At 40.6% G+C, this 17,331-nt stretch overlaps 2 protein-coding genes across 2 annotated transcripts in view; one reads left to right on the top strand and one right to left on the bottom strand.

Annotated features, from left to right (window-relative positions):
* Positions 1 to 1,053: 1,053 nt before the first annotated feature.
* On the top strand, positions 1,054 to 1,776 carry MBD3L1 (methyl-CpG binding domain protein 3 like 1). The gene is given in 4 exon segments (XM_082383103.1): positions 1,054 to 1,121; positions 1,123 to 1,155; positions 1,157 to 1,528; positions 1,530 to 1,776. Coding segments are annotated over 4 exon segments (546 nt in total). The 5' UTR covers positions 1,054 to 1,065; the 3' UTR covers positions 1,615 to 1,776.
* A 1,497-nt stretch (positions 1,777 to 3,273) lies between these two features.
* The window catches only part of MUC16 (mucin 16, cell surface associated), a 143,198-nt gene continuing 129,140 nt past the window's right edge, over positions 3,274 to 17,331 (bottom strand). The window contains exons 22-30 of the mRNA XM_082380461.1: positions 15,480 to 15,610; positions 15,053 to 15,120; positions 14,079 to 14,227; positions 12,386 to 12,546; positions 11,400 to 11,467; positions 6,935 to 7,101; positions 5,133 to 5,174; positions 4,815 to 4,930; positions 3,274 to 3,454 (exon numbers count right to left, since the gene is read on the bottom strand). Coding sequence (XP_082236587.1) covers positions 3,356 to 3,454; positions 4,815 to 4,930; positions 5,133 to 5,174; positions 6,935 to 7,101; positions 11,400 to 11,467; positions 12,386 to 12,546; positions 14,079 to 14,227; positions 15,053 to 15,120; positions 15,480 to 15,610 — 1,001 coding nt within the window. The 3' untranslated portion in view covers positions 3,274 to 3,355. The remainder of the gene's footprint in view (positions 3,455 to 4,814; positions 4,931 to 5,132; positions 5,175 to 6,934; positions 7,102 to 11,399; positions 11,468 to 12,385; positions 12,547 to 14,078; positions 14,228 to 15,052; positions 15,121 to 15,479; positions 15,611 to 17,331) is intronic.

The following is a 17,331-nucleotide window of genomic DNA, read 5'->3' as shown; positions in this document are numbered from 1 at the left end:
AACAGAGCAAGATAAATGTGGGTAAAGACATGTAACAGAGAGCCTGCAATACCTAACAGATTTGGATTTTCTTTTATGCTTAACACCGTAGCGAAAGTTGAAAGAAACGACCAATGTGCAGGCAGCAGTAGGGAAGAACAGAGCAGCACTGTCTAGCAGCTCTGGGGGCTGGGGAAGCCAGCTGTCTTTTTCACTCCCTCATCTCTGTCTCCCTCCTTTGCCCTCAAATGGAAAGTGAATGTCATTGATCATAGCAGTGACCAGCTGTTGTTACAAACGTCTTTGTGAGAAATCTGAATTTGAGGGAAGAACGCCTGTAAAATCCATACCAAGAGTAGCATTCTCCGTCTAGAGAAGAGATTTTTGATAATAGGGCTTGAAAATGAACTAGAAGAGGAAATAGATCTACTCCAGATGCTGCTTTCCAGTGCAATGCAAACGTTTTTACAGGGTACCAGAAGTGTGAAATATGCTTCAGAATGGTGATTCCGTTGGACGTTTTCTTAGGGTTATCATGCTTAAAGTAAAGCAACAACCCATCAGTGAAGGTTCCAAAAAAGGGAATCACATCAACTGTTGGATCTTTCCTGAAAATGGCAGTGTTGTGGATAAGTTTTTAATGCCCGGGCAATGGCTCCATTGGCACTTAAAAATATATATATAAGGACATGGGGAGGGCGAAGGGTAAGCTGAGACGAAGTGAGAGACTAGCATTGACTTATATACACTACCAAATGTAAAATAGATAGCTAGTGGGAAGCAGCCGCATAGCACAGGGAGATCAGCTCAGTGCTTTGTGACCAACTAGAGGGGTGGGATAGGGAGGGTGGGAGGGAGACCCAAGAGGGAGGAGATGTGGGGATATATGTATATGTATAGCTGATTCACTTTGTTATAAAGCAGAAACTAACACAACATTGTAAAGCAATTATACTCCAATAAAGATGTTAAAAATATATATATATATATTTAATAATATTTGTTTCTCCTTAGGAATAAGACGTTAGAACTATTTTGTCCTGTACAATTTCATGATTAATTTTATAGGATAAGAAGAAAAGAAGCATGATGGTCAAGACTTCACAGAGGAGGCAACGTGATTGTAGAAACCAATGCAAAGTGTGGCTTAAGCACCTCCATCCCTTTGAGAATGTCTGTACATATTCAAGAGGCTGGTTACTAGAATCACATCCTATCCTGGCAATGAGATCAGATGCCGTCAATGGGAGGAAACCTTGGACAAGCCCCAGCAAGTGCTCTGGCAGAAGAGACTGCATGGATTCCAGGCCTTCAGTGGAACCAGAGAACCCTTAAGTACTTTGGATCTTGCCAAAGCCTTGCAAAAACGTGCAACTAGTTGCACAGGTGAATCTCTGCCAGGAGTTCTCACAGGTGGTCTGAACTCCAGCCCCAGGCCCACCCCTGCCCAGTCTTCAGATTTGGCAGAGATGATTCCAGGAGCTGGTCTGGGTATCTCACAGCTCCTCTGCAAACAATTTCCGGTGACTGAGGAAGATATCAGGAAACAGGAAAGTGAAGATGGCAAGAGAGAGACTGAGGATAGCATTGATTGCAGACAGGCTAGCTATCAAGGCAGAAAAAGTGAGGGGCTAAGAAGGATGTCCTGACAAACACTATGGAAAAAAAAAGAGAAAATGGTGCAGATGAAATGGTACACCACAGCACTTTATTAATGACTCTCTGCAGTATCTGTAAGTTTTTCTTGCTTTGAGCTCTTGAAACTTGAAAATAAACCAATACTTTTCTTTCATTAAATTCTTTTGCGTGGCATAGAAAATATAGACAGTGATCTATTTATGTTTGTTTGTTTGTTTTTTGCTGGCCCCTCAGCTTGAGGGATCTTAGTTCCCTGATGAGGGATCAAACCCGGGCCCGTGGCAGTGAAAGCGCCGAGTCCTAACCACTGGACTGCCAGGGAATTCCCTAGACAGTGATCTTTTTGAGGGGAGTGATTTGGTTTCTGGTGAGAAGAAGAGATCTTTCCTCTTCATGTTGTTATTCATTTTCCTCTCTATGTATGTTATTGATTTGTATTTTAAAGTCAATAGAGAGTTATCAAAGTTATGGGATTATTTAGTTTTTTTGCCCTTACAATCACAGAATAAAACCTACCTTTTCACAATAGATTATCCTTTTTTGTATAATACCTAGTAGATTCCAAAATAATATTGCATTAAAGAGCTGTTATAATTATGTTCTCACATAAGGTATCTGCTACTAGGTCTCTATTTTTGTGTTGTTGCATGCTAATTCAGAGTTGCATATAATGAGATACCAAACTTTTCCTCATTTTTAAAGATTTTTGTGTGTTGAAAATTTGATTCATGAAAATTGACATGCCATTTGGGGTATCATGATATCAAAAGAGACTGTTTTCCGCATCATTAATCTAACAATAAGTCACTGCTTGTTGGGATTTATTTGCCTGTTTGCCTCATCAAGCATGTTGTATTATTCAAATCCTCTTTATCATGACTTACTTTTGTCTGAAGGATTTATAGTTTCTGAGAGCGAGGTGTTAAACAATAATAGAGCATCTGTAGTATTTGTTTCATGCCTGGGATGCTTCGCACTGCCTGTTAGGGAGTTTCTGCTTTAACTGTTTGGTTAGATTCAGTGCAAAAAAAAATGAAAAAAAGACTATCTTTTTTTTCCTCTCAGACCTTTCCCCCGAGTTTTATTAATCTTTAAATCCAAAGCAGACCCTCTCTCTCTAGAGTTTGGTATTACTCAGGGATTCAGTCTTCCCAGATACCTAGTCATTTCAGCTCCCAAGTCCCAAGGCTGATTGCAGAGTCATGTCAGACCCACTCATTCCTTCTTGGTGTGTTTCCCACCTTGGAGGACCTGTGATGAGGGAAAGGAGTCACCAAGGCAGATTTTCTGGACGTCCTGGTGAATCTGAACATCAGAGAACGAAGTAGTTCAAGGGGAACTTGAGACTGTCAGGGCTTCAGGGAAGGGGGTGCAGAATATGGAGGAATAGAGATGGGGTGATGGCTGTGCAGGAGTCGAGGAGAGACGTGTGTAGTGGGTGACTAGGTAGGCAGACCTCACACTTAAGTGGGATGTTGATTTTGTTCATTGACAATGTCTGTGCCTGTTTCACCAATCCTGGTGTCCCTGAGGGATGATATGGTGTGAAACCATAAGACAGAAGTTGCAGTTGTCTTTAGGACATAATGAAGGGGAAAACTTTTATCTCAGTACAGTGTGAACCAGGTAGGGGCCAAGTCAGGAAAGACCCAGAGGTTGTGTCTGACCAATGTGGTTTATTTCTGTTCTGGCCAAGCTCCTTTGGAACCTGACTGGGTAAAGGGGACTCAAGCAGATGTCACTGCAGCTTCCTCAGGTCCACGCGTGGCAGGTAATAGCCCAGGCGTTGTTGCTGAGCCTCGCAGTCTTCCTCCTCCTTCTGCCTGGAAACAGTGACCTGTGAGGGTGAGCAGAGGGCATCAGAATGGACCAGTCATTGCCAAGTATCGGGGGCTACAGGGGAGGGACATGGCCACAGCCACAGAGACCTGATGTTCCTGTGTGTCTCTCTTCCTTTTTTCTCTTTTTCTCTTAATTTTCTCTCCCAGCCCTTTTCCTCTCTTTTCTCCCTCTTTCACCTCTTTCTCTTCTTCTCTCTTCCTTTTAACTTTTTTTTTCTACCATTTTCTCTCTGATATCCCCTTAATATCTTCTGTTTTCCTCCCCCCAACCCCAGCTTAACTGATGTATAACTGACATACAGTAAACTGCATACATTTAAAGTGAATGATTTGATAAGTTTGGATTATAAACTTATTGAACCATCCCCACAATCGAAATGAGGAATGCTCATTATCCCCCCAATTGTCCTCATGTTCTTTTGCAGTTCCTCCTCCCCTGCTATTTACAAACACATTCTTATTCCCAGACAGCCACTGATCTGATTTCTGGCCTCAGAGATTAGCTAGTATTTTCAAGAGTTTGTTTATAAATGGAATCATACAGTAAGTACTCTTTTTCATCTGACTTCTTTCATTCAGCATAATTATTTTGAGATTAATCATTGCATGTGTTAATAATCCTATTATTAACACATTGCATGTGTTAATAATACTATTATTGCTAAATAGTATTGAGTTGTGTGGATATACCACAGTTTGTTTATCCCTTCCCCTGTTGATGGACTTCTGGGTTGTTTTTAGTCTTTGGCTAGTACAAATATTATTATGAACATCTGTGTACAAGTCTTTGTATAGACATATGTTTTCATTTCTCTTGGATAAATTCTTAGGACTGGATTGTTGCATAGATGTAAGTAACTTCTTTTAAAATTTGTTTTTTAATTGAACTATAGTTGGTTTACAATGTTGTGTTAATTTCTGCTGTACCGCAAAGTGACTCAGTTATACACATATATACATTCTTTTATATTCTTTTCTATTATGGTTTCATCTCAGGATATTAGATATAGTTCCCTGTGCTATACAGTAGGACCTTGTTTAGCCATTCTATATGTAATAGTTTGCATCTACTACCCCCAATGTAACTTTTAAAGATGTGTCCATGTTATGTTTTACCAGCACTATATGCGAGTTCCAGTTGCTTCATATCTTCACCAACACTTGTTATCATCTTTTTAATTTTAGCCATTCTCATGTGTAGTGGTATCTCATTATGACTTTCATTTACATTTCCCTAATGACTAATGTTATTAAGAAAAGGAAAAGGCAAACTACACGCAGACTAGGAGAAAATATTTGCAAAACATATCCCCAGCAGAAGACAGGTATTTGTAATATATAAAGGGCTCTTACAACCTGATAGTAAGAAGACAACAACACTTCCTTGCTTATCAGGAAACAGCAGATCAGGCATATGATGAGCCCCAGGAGTCCTGCCAGACAGATGAGGATGATGGCCCAGAAGGGGAGGTCTGGGGAGACAAGTGCTTGTGTGAGCCACCTCCTATCGTTCCCCTAGGGCTCCTGATTCCCCCTACTGTGCCTCAAAGTCCTTAGCGTGGGTTGGCCAACATTCATCATCATCCAATACCCTGGGTACATGGTTCCCTTTAGTGAGGCAGATAATCAAAATATTCCCTCCCCATCCTGGCCTGGAGCGTCTTTGAGGCTTACCCGAATTCTCAGTCAAGACATTGTTTCTGTTGGGAGAATACCCTGAAAGTGAATGAAATGGAGAATGCATGTGAGTGTGTTTTACTTTTTTAAATAAAACTTTTCAAATACACAGAAAAATAGAACCACATTATAAACGTGCATCACCTAGAAATAACAATATATAATTTATCCAGTTAAAACAGTATCATACCCAATGTATAAATTATTAACACTTGCTACCCTTGCATCATCCCGTAATTCCATTTAAATATTAAAGTCATGTAGCCATAATGATGTTTCACTCCATTTTAGTTTGTATCACTGGAAAATGAGGATATTTTGCTACATAATAACAAAGCCATTATCACACTACAAGAGTGATATTTCAAATCATACCTCTGGGAATGGATGACTGATGATGGGCTGGACCATCTTATGCTAGTGGAGGGGAGAATGGATCATCACAGTTGACAAGACCATGGCATCTCTTTAAATTTATAAATTCCCACTCAAAACTCTCTTCTCTGGCTATGAATACATTCACTCCCTTCTCCTTTACTGAGTTTTTAATGCTTATTTTCCAGGATTCACCTATACTGTAACTTCCTCCAGGAAGCCTTCTGATTACCACTCCCCAGTATGGATTGGTTCACATAAAATAATTTATAATTTTAAATTGGCTATTCTTGTTATTTCCAACTGCAACACAAACTCTATGAGGGTAGGGACACATAGCACCCATTGGGCAACGGGAGAGGGTTTCAGGTCCCCCTGCTCGTACAACCCCAGGCAAATTCTTAAGATGTGCTGCCTGATACGAGCAGGAACAAGTGCCATTTTATTTATTTTATTTTATTTAATTTTTCATTTTTTTTTCTACATCCACTTGGAGGTTTATTCTTACTTCCATTCAAACCAGGTTTACAAAATATATGCTGTGATTAATTAATTAATTAATTTTTTACTTAAAAAATTTTTTTTAAAAATTAAAAAAAAGTTTTTAACATCTTCATTGGAGTAAAATTGCTTTAAAATGTTGTGTTAGTTTCTGCTGTATAACAAAGTGAATTAGCTATATGTATACATATATCTCCATATCCCCTCCCTCTTGTGTCTCCCTCCCACCCTCCCTATCCCACCCCTCTAGGTGGTCACAAAGCATCGAGCTGATCTCCCTGTGCTATGCAGCTGCTTCCCACCAGCCATCTATTTCACATTTGGTAGTGTATATATGTCAATGCTACTCTCTCACTTTGTCCCAGCTTACCCTTCCCCCTCCCCGTGTCCTCAAGTCCATTCTCTACGTCTGCGTCTTTATTCCGGTCCTACCCCTGGGTTCATTAGAACCATTTTTCTTTTAGATTCCATATATATGTGTTAGCATATGGTATTTGTTTTTCTCTTCCTGACTTCAACAAGTGCCTTTTTAAATTAAAATTAATTTTAATTAAGTGAAATTTTAAAAATCTGGTAGTCAGTACTATTAAAAATCATTAACCATAAAAGCCAGTCACAATGGCCATGCTTAAATAAGAGCTTCATGTGGCTTATGCACTGGATAGCACAGTTATATAACATTTCCTTCACTAAGAAAGTTCTATTGCATGGTGCAGTCTAGGAGAAGGCGAGTGTCTCCTATATCCCACTGAATGTCCTTTCCTCTCCCTCAGTGGTGGGTAAAATCTGTGGGAGTATGCACCTCCTGCCAGCCTGGGGAAGTTCAGTGCTGACTCATCCCCAAGTCTCCAGATTCCCAGGAAAGTCCCCATGTGAGGAAATTAGAAGCCCCCACTTCTGCCCCAATGATCAGGGAGCCTTACCATCCACAAGGACACTATTCCTGTCCAGGATAAAATTCTGCAGCTGGGTACCATTCTTGGTCAGCTGCAGGAATTCCTCATAGATGGCAACTCTGTCCAGTCTCTGAGCCAATGGTGAGAAGTTACACTGAGCATCTACCCCAGTGTGGTTGCTGGGGGGCTCAGACCTGGAAGGACACAAGGGATGAACAAGGGTATCTGGAATTCTACCCCGATTCCTGGTTCCCTGGTTCTAGTCCTGTCTAGGAGAACTTTCTGCAATGATGTAAACATTTGTGTCTGTACTATCCAATACAGTCATTATTTGCCCCATGTTGTTATCGAACACTTAAAATATGGCTAGTGTGAGTGAGCAACCGAATGTCTCATTTTATTTAATTGAATTAATTTATAAATAAGTAGCTGCAGGGAGAACATTTTGAAATGTTGGAGTAAGGACTTCTGAAAATCCGTGAAAAGAATGAGAACACTGGCAAACATGGTCAAAATCAACTTTTTCAGAAGTCTAGAAATTAACCGAAGGCTTGCAACAATTCAAGCAGCATTTAGTTAAGAAAAAATGTTTGAATCTTGGTAAATGGAGTAAACGTTACGGTGTTATAACTTGCGCAGTTCTCATCCTGCTCTCACAAGGGGCTCAGTAACTTTGAAAACCATAATGGGGTTAGAGCTCCCCAAAAGACCCATCACCATTGAATTGTCACTATTTGACCTATCTGGCAGCTCCTTGAAAAAGCCTCATTTTCACAGCTTGTCTTTATTTGACTCAGAGTTTGTTCATTGGAGTATAATTGCTTTACAATGTTGTGTTAGTTTCTGCTGTATAACAAAGTGAATCAGCTATATGTATGCGTATATCCCCATATCCTCTCCCTCTTGCATCTCCTTCCCACCCTCCCTATCACACCCCTCTAGGTGGTCACAAAGCACCGAGCTGATCTCCCCATGCGATGCAGCTGCTTCCCACTAGCTATCTATTTTACATTTGGTAGTGTATATATGTCAGTGCAACTCTCTCCCTTCGTCCCAGCTTACCCTTCCCCCTCCCTGTATCCTCAAGTCCATTCTCTACATCTGCGTCTTTATTCCTGTTCTGCCCCTAGGTTCTTTAGAACCTTTTTTTTTTTTTTAAGATTTCATATATATGTGTTAGCGTACGGTATTTGTTTTTCTCTTTCTGACTTACTTCACTCTGTATGACAGACTCTAGGTCCATCTACCTCACTACAAATAACTCAGTTTTGTTTCTTTTTATGGCTGAATAATATTCCATTGTATATATGTGCCATATCTTCTTTATCCATTCATCTGTCAGTGGGCACTCAGGTTGCTTCCATGTTCTGGCTATTGTAAATAGTGCCGCAATGAACATTGTGGTACATGTCTCTTTTTGAATTATGGTTTTCTCAGGGTATATGCCCAGTAGTGGAATTGCTGGGTCATATGGTAGTTCAGAGCTTGTTTAGTGAGGAAAGCCTAACCCCATGGCACTTGCCACAGTCGGTGGTAATTGTTTTCCACTATATCTGCCCAAGGGAGCAATACCAGTTGAGGCAAGCAAGAGGTGAGCTAATAACTTAAAAGAAAAAATTGGGGAATGAGAGGTCTACAGGGGGCTTTGAAAAGCTCCAGTGTATTCCTGGGGATCTAGAAGACCACAAGAGTGCTGTGCAAGACTTGAGAAGGTCTTAAACTCTTACCTCTAGCTGAAAGGTTGGCTTAATATCTAAAAAAATTGATCAATGTAACATACCATATTAATAGAATAAAGGACAAATACCACATGTTTTCTTTTTTTTCCCCACGTTTTCAATAGACACAAAAAAGAATTTGACAAAATATAATTTCATGATTAAAAAAACCTCAACAAACTAGGAATAGAAAGAAACTTTACAAACCTGATAAAGAACATTCATGCAAAGACTACCCCTAACATCATACTTAATGGTGGAAGAGTGAAAACTTTTCCCTTAAGACCAAGGGCAAGACAAGTATGTCTGCCCTCATCTTATATGTTATTCACATCATACTGAAGGTTCTTATGGGGCCAATTAGGAAAGAAAAAGAAATAAAAGGCATTTAGGTTGGAAAAGAAGATGTTAAACTCTCTATTTGCAGATGACATGATATTGTATATAGAAAAATCCCAAGAAAGACACACACACACACTACTAAATCCTATTAGCTCAGCATGATTGTAGGATATAAGAGCAATATGCAAAAATCTATATTGTATTTCTATACACTAGTTATTAACATTCTGAAAATAAAGTTAAGAAAGCAGTTCCATTTACAATAGCATCAAGCAATGTACAAAACACTTTGGAATAAATTTAAAAAAAGAAATGTAAGATTTGTATATTCAAAACTATAAAACTTTGTTCAAAGACTTTTAAAAAGACCTAAATAAATGAAAAGGCATCCTATATTCATGAATTGGGGATTTAATGTTATTAAGATGCTAGCACTCCCCAAATTGACCTAAAGATTAAATTCAATCCCTATCAAAATCCCAGCTGGCTCTTTTGCAGAAATTGATAGCTGATACTAAAATTAATATGGAATTTCAAGGGACTCGAATAACCAAACCAATATGGAAAAAGAACAATGCTGGACAGCGCCACTTCCCAATTGCAAAACTTAGTACTAAACTACAGTAATCAAAACACTGCCACTGGCAAAAAGAGAGACATACAGATCAATGAAATAAAATTTACTGTCTATAAACAAAGTCATGCAATTATGGACAACTGATTTTCAACAAAGTTTCCAAAACAACAGGGAAAGGATAGGCTACTTAACAAATAGAGCTGGGACAACTAGATATTCACATGCAAAAGAAGGAAGTTGGACCCCTATCTCAGCATATACAAAAATTAACTGAAAATAAATTAAAGATCTAAATGTGAGAGATAAAATTATATAACCTTTGGAAGAAAACATAAGAGTAAATCTTCATAACCTTGGATTAGTCATTGCTTCCTTAGATATGGTACTAAAAGCACAAGAATCCAAAGGAAAAAGTAGATAAATTGGATTTCACCAAAATGAAAAACTGTTGTGCTTTAAAAGATACTATTATGAACATGAAAATCCAACCTTTCAAATGGGAGAAAATATTTGCAAATCATGTATCTTGTAAGGGTCTAGTATCCAGACTATATTAAGAACTATTATACCCCAACATTAAAAAGAAAAATCAATTTTAAAAATGGGTAAAGGGCTTGAATAAACAATTCTCCAAAGAAGATATAAAAATGGCCAATAAATATATGAAGAAATGCTCAACATCGCTAATCATTAGGGAAATGCAAATCAAAACTACAATGAGCTACCACTTCACACCCACTAGGATGACTATAGTGGGGGGAAAAAGGACAATACTAATCATTGGTGAGGATGTGAAGAATTTGGAACCTTTATACATTGCTGAAGGGAATATAAAATGGTGGAACCTCTGTAGAAAATAATTCAGTAGTTCCTCAAAAATTAAACATAGTTACCCTATGACCCTACAATACCCATTCCTATTTATATGCCCCAAAGCATTGAAAACATAAGTTCACGTAAAAACTTGGCTATTAATGATCATAACAGCATTATTCATAATAGCCAAAAAGTGGAAACAATCCAATGTCTATCAGTGGATGTACAGATAAACAAAAGTGGTACAGCCATCCAACAGAATATTATTCAGTCCTAAAAAGGAATGAAGGACTGATATATGTTACAGCATGGATGATCCTGAGAACATTATGCTAAGTGAAAGAAATCAGTCACAAAAGACCACATAGTGTATGATTCCATTTATATACATTTCATATAAATGGAATGCCTATTGTCCTGAATAGGCAAATCTACAGAGGGAGAAAGTAAATTGTTTGCTAGGGGGTGGGGGTGAGGGAAGAATGAGTGACTGCTAATGGGTGGGTACAAGATTTCTTTTTGGTGTGATGAAAATGTTCCTCCCTCCATTAGGTAGTGGGATAGTTGTACCACTATATACATATACCACTAAATTATGTACATCAAAAAGGTAAATTTTATGGTATGTTAAACATATCCCAAGAGGTGTATAAAAGTTTTTAATTGCCTCTTATGGCTAGTGGCTACAGTGTTGGACAGCACGGTTAGTCTGCTGGATTCTAAGTCATCTGGTTCTAACCCCCCAGCTCCCATGAATTCTGCCTTCAGTGGCCGATTTCTTAAGATATGAATGCTACACTCTATATTCCATGGCCCCCAGCACCAGACACCTTCATGTCTACCTAGGTTGACACAAGCTCTCCTGAGTTTCTAGCCAGCTGTACTCACTGGTTCAGGAACAAGCTGATGTTTGGGTAACAGCTTTATATTCCTAGGGCTCTCCTCCATAACAGCTAGGAACTGAGAGACTATGGCAGTGGGACACTCTCAAAGGACAGAACAAACCTCCATAGTGATTGTGTCCTGAGTTGGAACTCACCTGAATGCTGAAACTTGACAGTCAGAAAAATAATTCTTGATGCTGCTGTTTCGGAAGAGCTGGTTGAGCTGAAAGACAGGGCAACATTTCCTTGGTCAGCATCCATGGCCCATTGGCATCAGAGAATGCCAATTAATCAAAGAGCACACTTCCCCATCAATTTTTTTTTTTTTTTTGTCGGTCCAGTGGTTAAGAATCTGTGCTTCCACTGTAGGGGGCACGGGTTTGATCCCTGGTCGGGGAACTGAGATCCCGCATGCTGAGTGGTGTGGCCAAAAAAAAAAAAAAAAACAACACGAAAATGAAAAAGAAAACACTAGTCCAGGTCCTGTTCCAGGGTATGACTTGGGCTAGCAAGTGAACCCCTCTATGGCTGTCTCTTAGTTTGTAAAATGGGAATAAGAACCTGTCTTCATGAATTGTTAAAAAAAAAAGTCACCCTCCAGATAACCAACAAGGATCTACTGTATAGCACAGGGAACTATACTCAATATTTTGTATTAACCTTTAAGGGAAGAGAATCTGAAGAAGGATATATATATATATCTGAATCGCTGTGCTGTACACCCAAAGCTAACATGATATTGTAAATCAACTATACTTCAATTTTTAAAAATGACCAGCATATATACACTACCAAATGTAAAATAGATAGCTAGTGGGAAGCAGCCGCATAGCACAGGGAGATCAGCTCAATGCTTTGTGTCCACCTAGAGGGGTGGGATAGGGAGGGTAGGAGGGAGACGCAAGAGGGAGGAGATATGGGGATATATGTATAGCTGATTCACTTTGTTATAAAGCAGAAACTAACACACCATTGTAAAGCAATTATACTCCAATAAAGACGTTAAAAAAAAAATGTCCAGATTGCCAAACTGAAAAAAAAATAAATGTGCACACCAAAAAAAAAGTCACCCTCTGACTACCCAGTGTCCATAGGTCAGTCTCTACATGGGAACAGAGTGGACAAACAACCCCATTCTCACCGCATCCTCAATATTTCTCTTGTTCCGCTGGTGTTTGGGGGTGCCTGGGGCTATGTCCTGGGAATAGATTAAGTTGGTGACAGTGAAATTCAGCTGGAAGTTCTGGAAGCTGGGACTGATTGTTGGTTGGTCTGTTGGTAGATGAATTGATGGCTCCACTTCTAGAATAAAAAGAAAGTATGAAGTTTTTAACAAAGAAGTCATTGCAGCCAGTCTACTTATTCCTGGCAATGTGGACTGAGCTGGGTTTTTAGAAGTGGGCTACACTCAAAAAGAATGAAATAATGCCATTTGCAGCAACATGGATGGACCTAGAGATGATCACACTAAGCAAAGCAAGTCAGAAAGAGAAAGACAAATACCGTATGATATCACTTATATGTGGAATCTAAAATTCGATACAAATCAACATATCTATGAAGCAAAACCAGACTCACAGACATAGAGAACAGATTTGTGGTTGCCAAGGGGGAGGGGGATGTGGGAGGGAGGGAATGGGAGTTTGGGATTAGCAAAGGCAAACTATTATATATAGGATGGATAAACAAGGTCCTACTGTATAGCACAGGGAACTATATTCAATATCCTGTGACAAACCGTAATGGAAAAGAATATGAAAAAGAATATATATATGTATAACTGAGTCATTTTGCTGTACAGAAGAGGTTAACACACCATTGTAAATCAACTGTACTTCAATAAAATTAAAAAAAAAAAGTGGCCTACAGAGGACCGTTCATCTGCCTGTTCACCTTGAATCCACTCATCTGTCTGCCTGTCCAACTCTCCACCAAGCATTATGAGAGTTCACTAGGATGTGGGGAAGAGGAGCTTGGGCTTCTCTGGGGCACAGTTGGCAGGTGCAGGTGCTGACCATCTCAGTGGGCATCTATCACACACCTTTGCTGACCTAGGTTCCTAATGTGTCTTCCTGCCTCTGTTCTTTCTCCCCATCCCCAATCATTGTCCTTTTAACACCGAGAGGATGCGCTTTCTAAAGTAGAATTCTGAGTGTGTCCTGTTCCTCCACAAACCATTCCAGTGCCCAGGAAAGTCCCTGCCCACATCTTCAGCTACAGCTTTCCCATGTCTCATGTCAAGGTGTATGCTTCAGCCACACCAAACTTCTTAAAGCCTCCTCCAATGACATGTTCTTTCTATATTCTCGGTTATAGACACATGTAGCACAGCTGCCCATCTCTTTCCCCCAACTAGGTCCTGTTCTCCTTCAGATCTCAGTTTCTTCATCACTTCCTCTAGAAAACTTACCAAGAGAGAATTGTGTATCCCTTTTGGGGGTTCCCACAGACTTTAGAAATTCCCCTGTTATAGCGGTTATCACAATGTATCATCAGTGCCTATTTATCTTCATGGCGTATACATTGAATGAATGAATGAATCAACCAATGCATGACTCATAACTGCAGCCTAAGAAGGAAACACAGGATCCTTTACATTCTGGGTTAGAAAAACTGACATGTAAAATAACCATTTCCTTGGTTGCAGTCGCTGCATTTTCTCTTCCTGCATCCTGTTGGATGACACATTGCCATGAATCATCAACATGGGCTTCAGAAAGCCCCCCTTTTTCCTCTGCAGCCTCTTTCCATTTCACTGCTACCCAGAAGCCCTATCCTTCTTCATAAAACCATCTTTTCCAGCCATGAACCTATTCCCCCACTTTATCTCATACCTGTCACATGCACATCTGTCAACTGGTAGGTGGCACCCAGCCAGTAGGATGAGGCATTAAGGGTCTTGCCTAGAAACACTTGCTTCACCACGCTGGAGTCCAGATTGGAGGCGAATAATGCCTTGATGCTGACCGACATGGGATCCAACCTAGGAACAGAGACCATGGGAACTCAGCCAGCACCCAACACCAGCAGTGTCTCCTGAGTTACTGTTTTATAGAGCCAAAGACCTAAGGACAAGCACTGTGGGTATCTGACTGCCTCTTCCCCCCGGCAAGAGAAGAGACCCTGACCAAAAAGGGAAAGACTTCTAGGGGTTGGGAATAGAAGCAATAACAGTAACAATAATGAATGTCTAATGTGCACCTCTAAGAAGTGAATTCCACATTCCTTCCCCATCACTCTGGTGGAAGCTATTATTATAATTATCCCTATTTTAAAGACAAAGGAACTGAAGTTTGGTAACATTCAAAGTCAGCATCGTGTCCCATGATCCTCCCTCTCTCTAGTATAGATGTCCTAGTTCCTCTACCCATCCCTCAGAGAACTGGGTTCAAACCCAACTTTGACAGCTCTTGGGCTGTTCACTTCTCTGAGCCTCAGTCTTCCCATGTGAACACTGGGGATGAGCATTGCATTCACTTCCTGGGGGATGTTATGAGAATTAAATGAGATGATCTTGCATGAAAGTACTCAGCAGGGAGCCTGGCCACGGTAAATGGTATTATTGGACTATTATTAGCTGAAAGTTGTATTTCCCAAGAAGGAGGTGGGTGCAAGGGGTTGGTGGCTCCATGAGGTTAATCCTTTTCCTGCACCCCAAAGACATACAGAAGGAGATGGTAAGATTAGCTGTCAGGGACATGTGGAAGAGTGGGCACCATGTCAATGAACCTTCCAGTTCAAGGGTGTGCCAACAGGGGGTCAGAGCCTCAAGCCGCCAGCTCAGCCAATGCTTCCAATCTCAACTTACATCAAGTTGGTGACCAGGCAGGAGTGGAATATGTCTTGTAGCTGGCTGCCTCTGTACAGTTTTGTGACCTGGAATAAAGGGTAGGGAGAGTGAGTGAGATGGAGGTCTCTTGGGGCTGGAGGGGGCCACTGGAGCCAGTGGAGGAACAAACATAGGTCTTGAAGGAAGGGAGACCTGGGTTCCAATCCTGGCTCTGCCCTTAACTCAACTGTGTGACCTTAGGCACAGTGCTCCCCTTTCTGAGCCTCAGTTTGCCCATCTGAGATGTGGGGAGGCAGCTAGGGTACGACCCCTGGAATCTGAAAGAACCCAGAACATGTGGGTAAAGTGAAGAGTTGAAGCCATCACTTAACAGATGTAAGTCAGACTGAGGAATGAGAGGGGCACCCAGAGCAAGGAGAGATGGGAGAGGGGAGAGAGACCCTACCTTGTCCTGGATGTCCTTCAGCAGGGCAATGTACTCTAAGGACGTGGGGTCTGGGTTGCTGAGGTTCCAGTTGATGATGTGGAAATTTAGCTGGTACTCGCTCTGGATAGATAAACTCTGGGGTGCATAGCCTGGAGCCACCAAGAGGAAGAAAAGACAGATGGAGACTCTCAGCTTTTAGGACAGAGGCATGGTGGCCTGGGGGCCCCTACCTACTGTCATAATCAACCAAAACCAGGTCCACCTGTTGGGGACTATAGGGCTTCCAAATGGAAAGTCACCCCGTAGAGGGGGAAAACAGGAATTTTATAAGGAAACTCCTAAACTGAGCTTTTCTGCTTGTGCTTATGCAGTTCCCGCTTCCTGGAATGCTCTTCCACCCTTTTCTTTTCCAGGAAAACTCCTATTTCTGCTTCAGGAGCCCATTGAGGTGGAGCTCCATGAGAGCAGGCATTCATCTATCTTGTTCTTGTCATGTTCAGTGCCTAGTACAGTTTCAGGAGGCACTCCTTGACTTGCCCCATCTCTGCACTCCCATGGCACCCTGTTAATAATAGTGTCTCTGCCTTTTTTGTGTCCTTAAGTAATATATATATTTTTTGGCCATGCCATGCCACATGTGGGATCTTAGTTCCCCAACCGGGGATCGAATCTATGCCCCCTGCAGTGGAAGCGCAGAGTCTTAAACACTGGACCGCCAGGGAAGTCCCCGTAAGTAATATTAAAAAAAAAATTTATTTTATTGAAGTATAGTTAATTTACAATGTTGTGTTAATTTCTACTGTATAGCAAAGTGATTCAGTTATACATATATATATATATTTTCATATTCTTTTCCATTATGGTTTGTCACAGAATATTAAATACAGTTCCCTGTGCTATACAGTAGGACCTTGTTTATCCATTCTATATATGATAGTTTGCATCTGCTAACCCCAAATTCCCAACTCACCCCTCCCCCATGGCAACCATAAGTCTCTTCTCTGTAAGTCTGTTTGTTTCATAGATAGTTTCATTAGTGTTATATTTTAGATTCCACATATAAGTGATATCATATGGTGTTTGTCTTTCTCCTTCTGACTTACTTCACTTGTGTCCCTAAGTAATCTTTTTTTTTTTTTTCCTAAGTAATCTTGAGTTCACTTGATTATGACTTTTTCAGAGACAGAACCTGTGTATTCTATCTCCATGGCCAGAACATGGCTTGGGACAGAATGGTCACACATATGAGTCTGTTGAATGAATAAATGTGAACTGCAGTGGATCCCCAGATATTAGGGCTGAGATACACATCTTTCATTTGTTCACTCTTTCATTGGGTACTATGATGTGCCAACATATTAAGAACTGAGGATACAGTGCCACATTAAACAAACACTAATTTTATAGAATTGGATAATTAAACAAATAATTGCTGTGAAGTGATAAGTGTTGGTCTGGTGCTCAGCTAGGAACTATGAGACCGTGTTCAGCAGGGTTTCTCGTCCTCAGAACTACTGAAATTTCAGGCTGTATAATTCTCGGTGGTGAGGTTCCCCTGTGCACTGGAGGATATTAGCTACATATCTGGCCTTTATCCACTAGATTCCAGTAGCACTCTCCCCCATTATGACAATCAAAAATGTCTCCAGACATTGCTGAGTATCTCCTGGGGTGGGGTAGAATCACCCCCAGATAAGAACCACTGGCATGGATGAACCTCGCATAGAAGAACCTCTATCCCAAGAGATCCCATGGGTCAGACATTTTGGTATTGAATGAAAATTCATTACATTCATTTGGTCAAAGAATTTTGTGCTGTTTTCCTGAACTGACAGGAGAGACCCTCCCCATGGAGGTTTGGGGAGGGTGC

Source organism: Balaenoptera borealis (genome assembly GCF_965194805.1).
Source record: "Balaenoptera borealis genome assembly, chromosome: 2".
NCBI lineage: Eukaryota > Metazoa > Chordata > Mammalia > Artiodactyla > Balaenopteridae > Balaenoptera > Balaenoptera borealis.
This window is presented reverse-complemented; position numbering and strand designations above follow the sequence as displayed.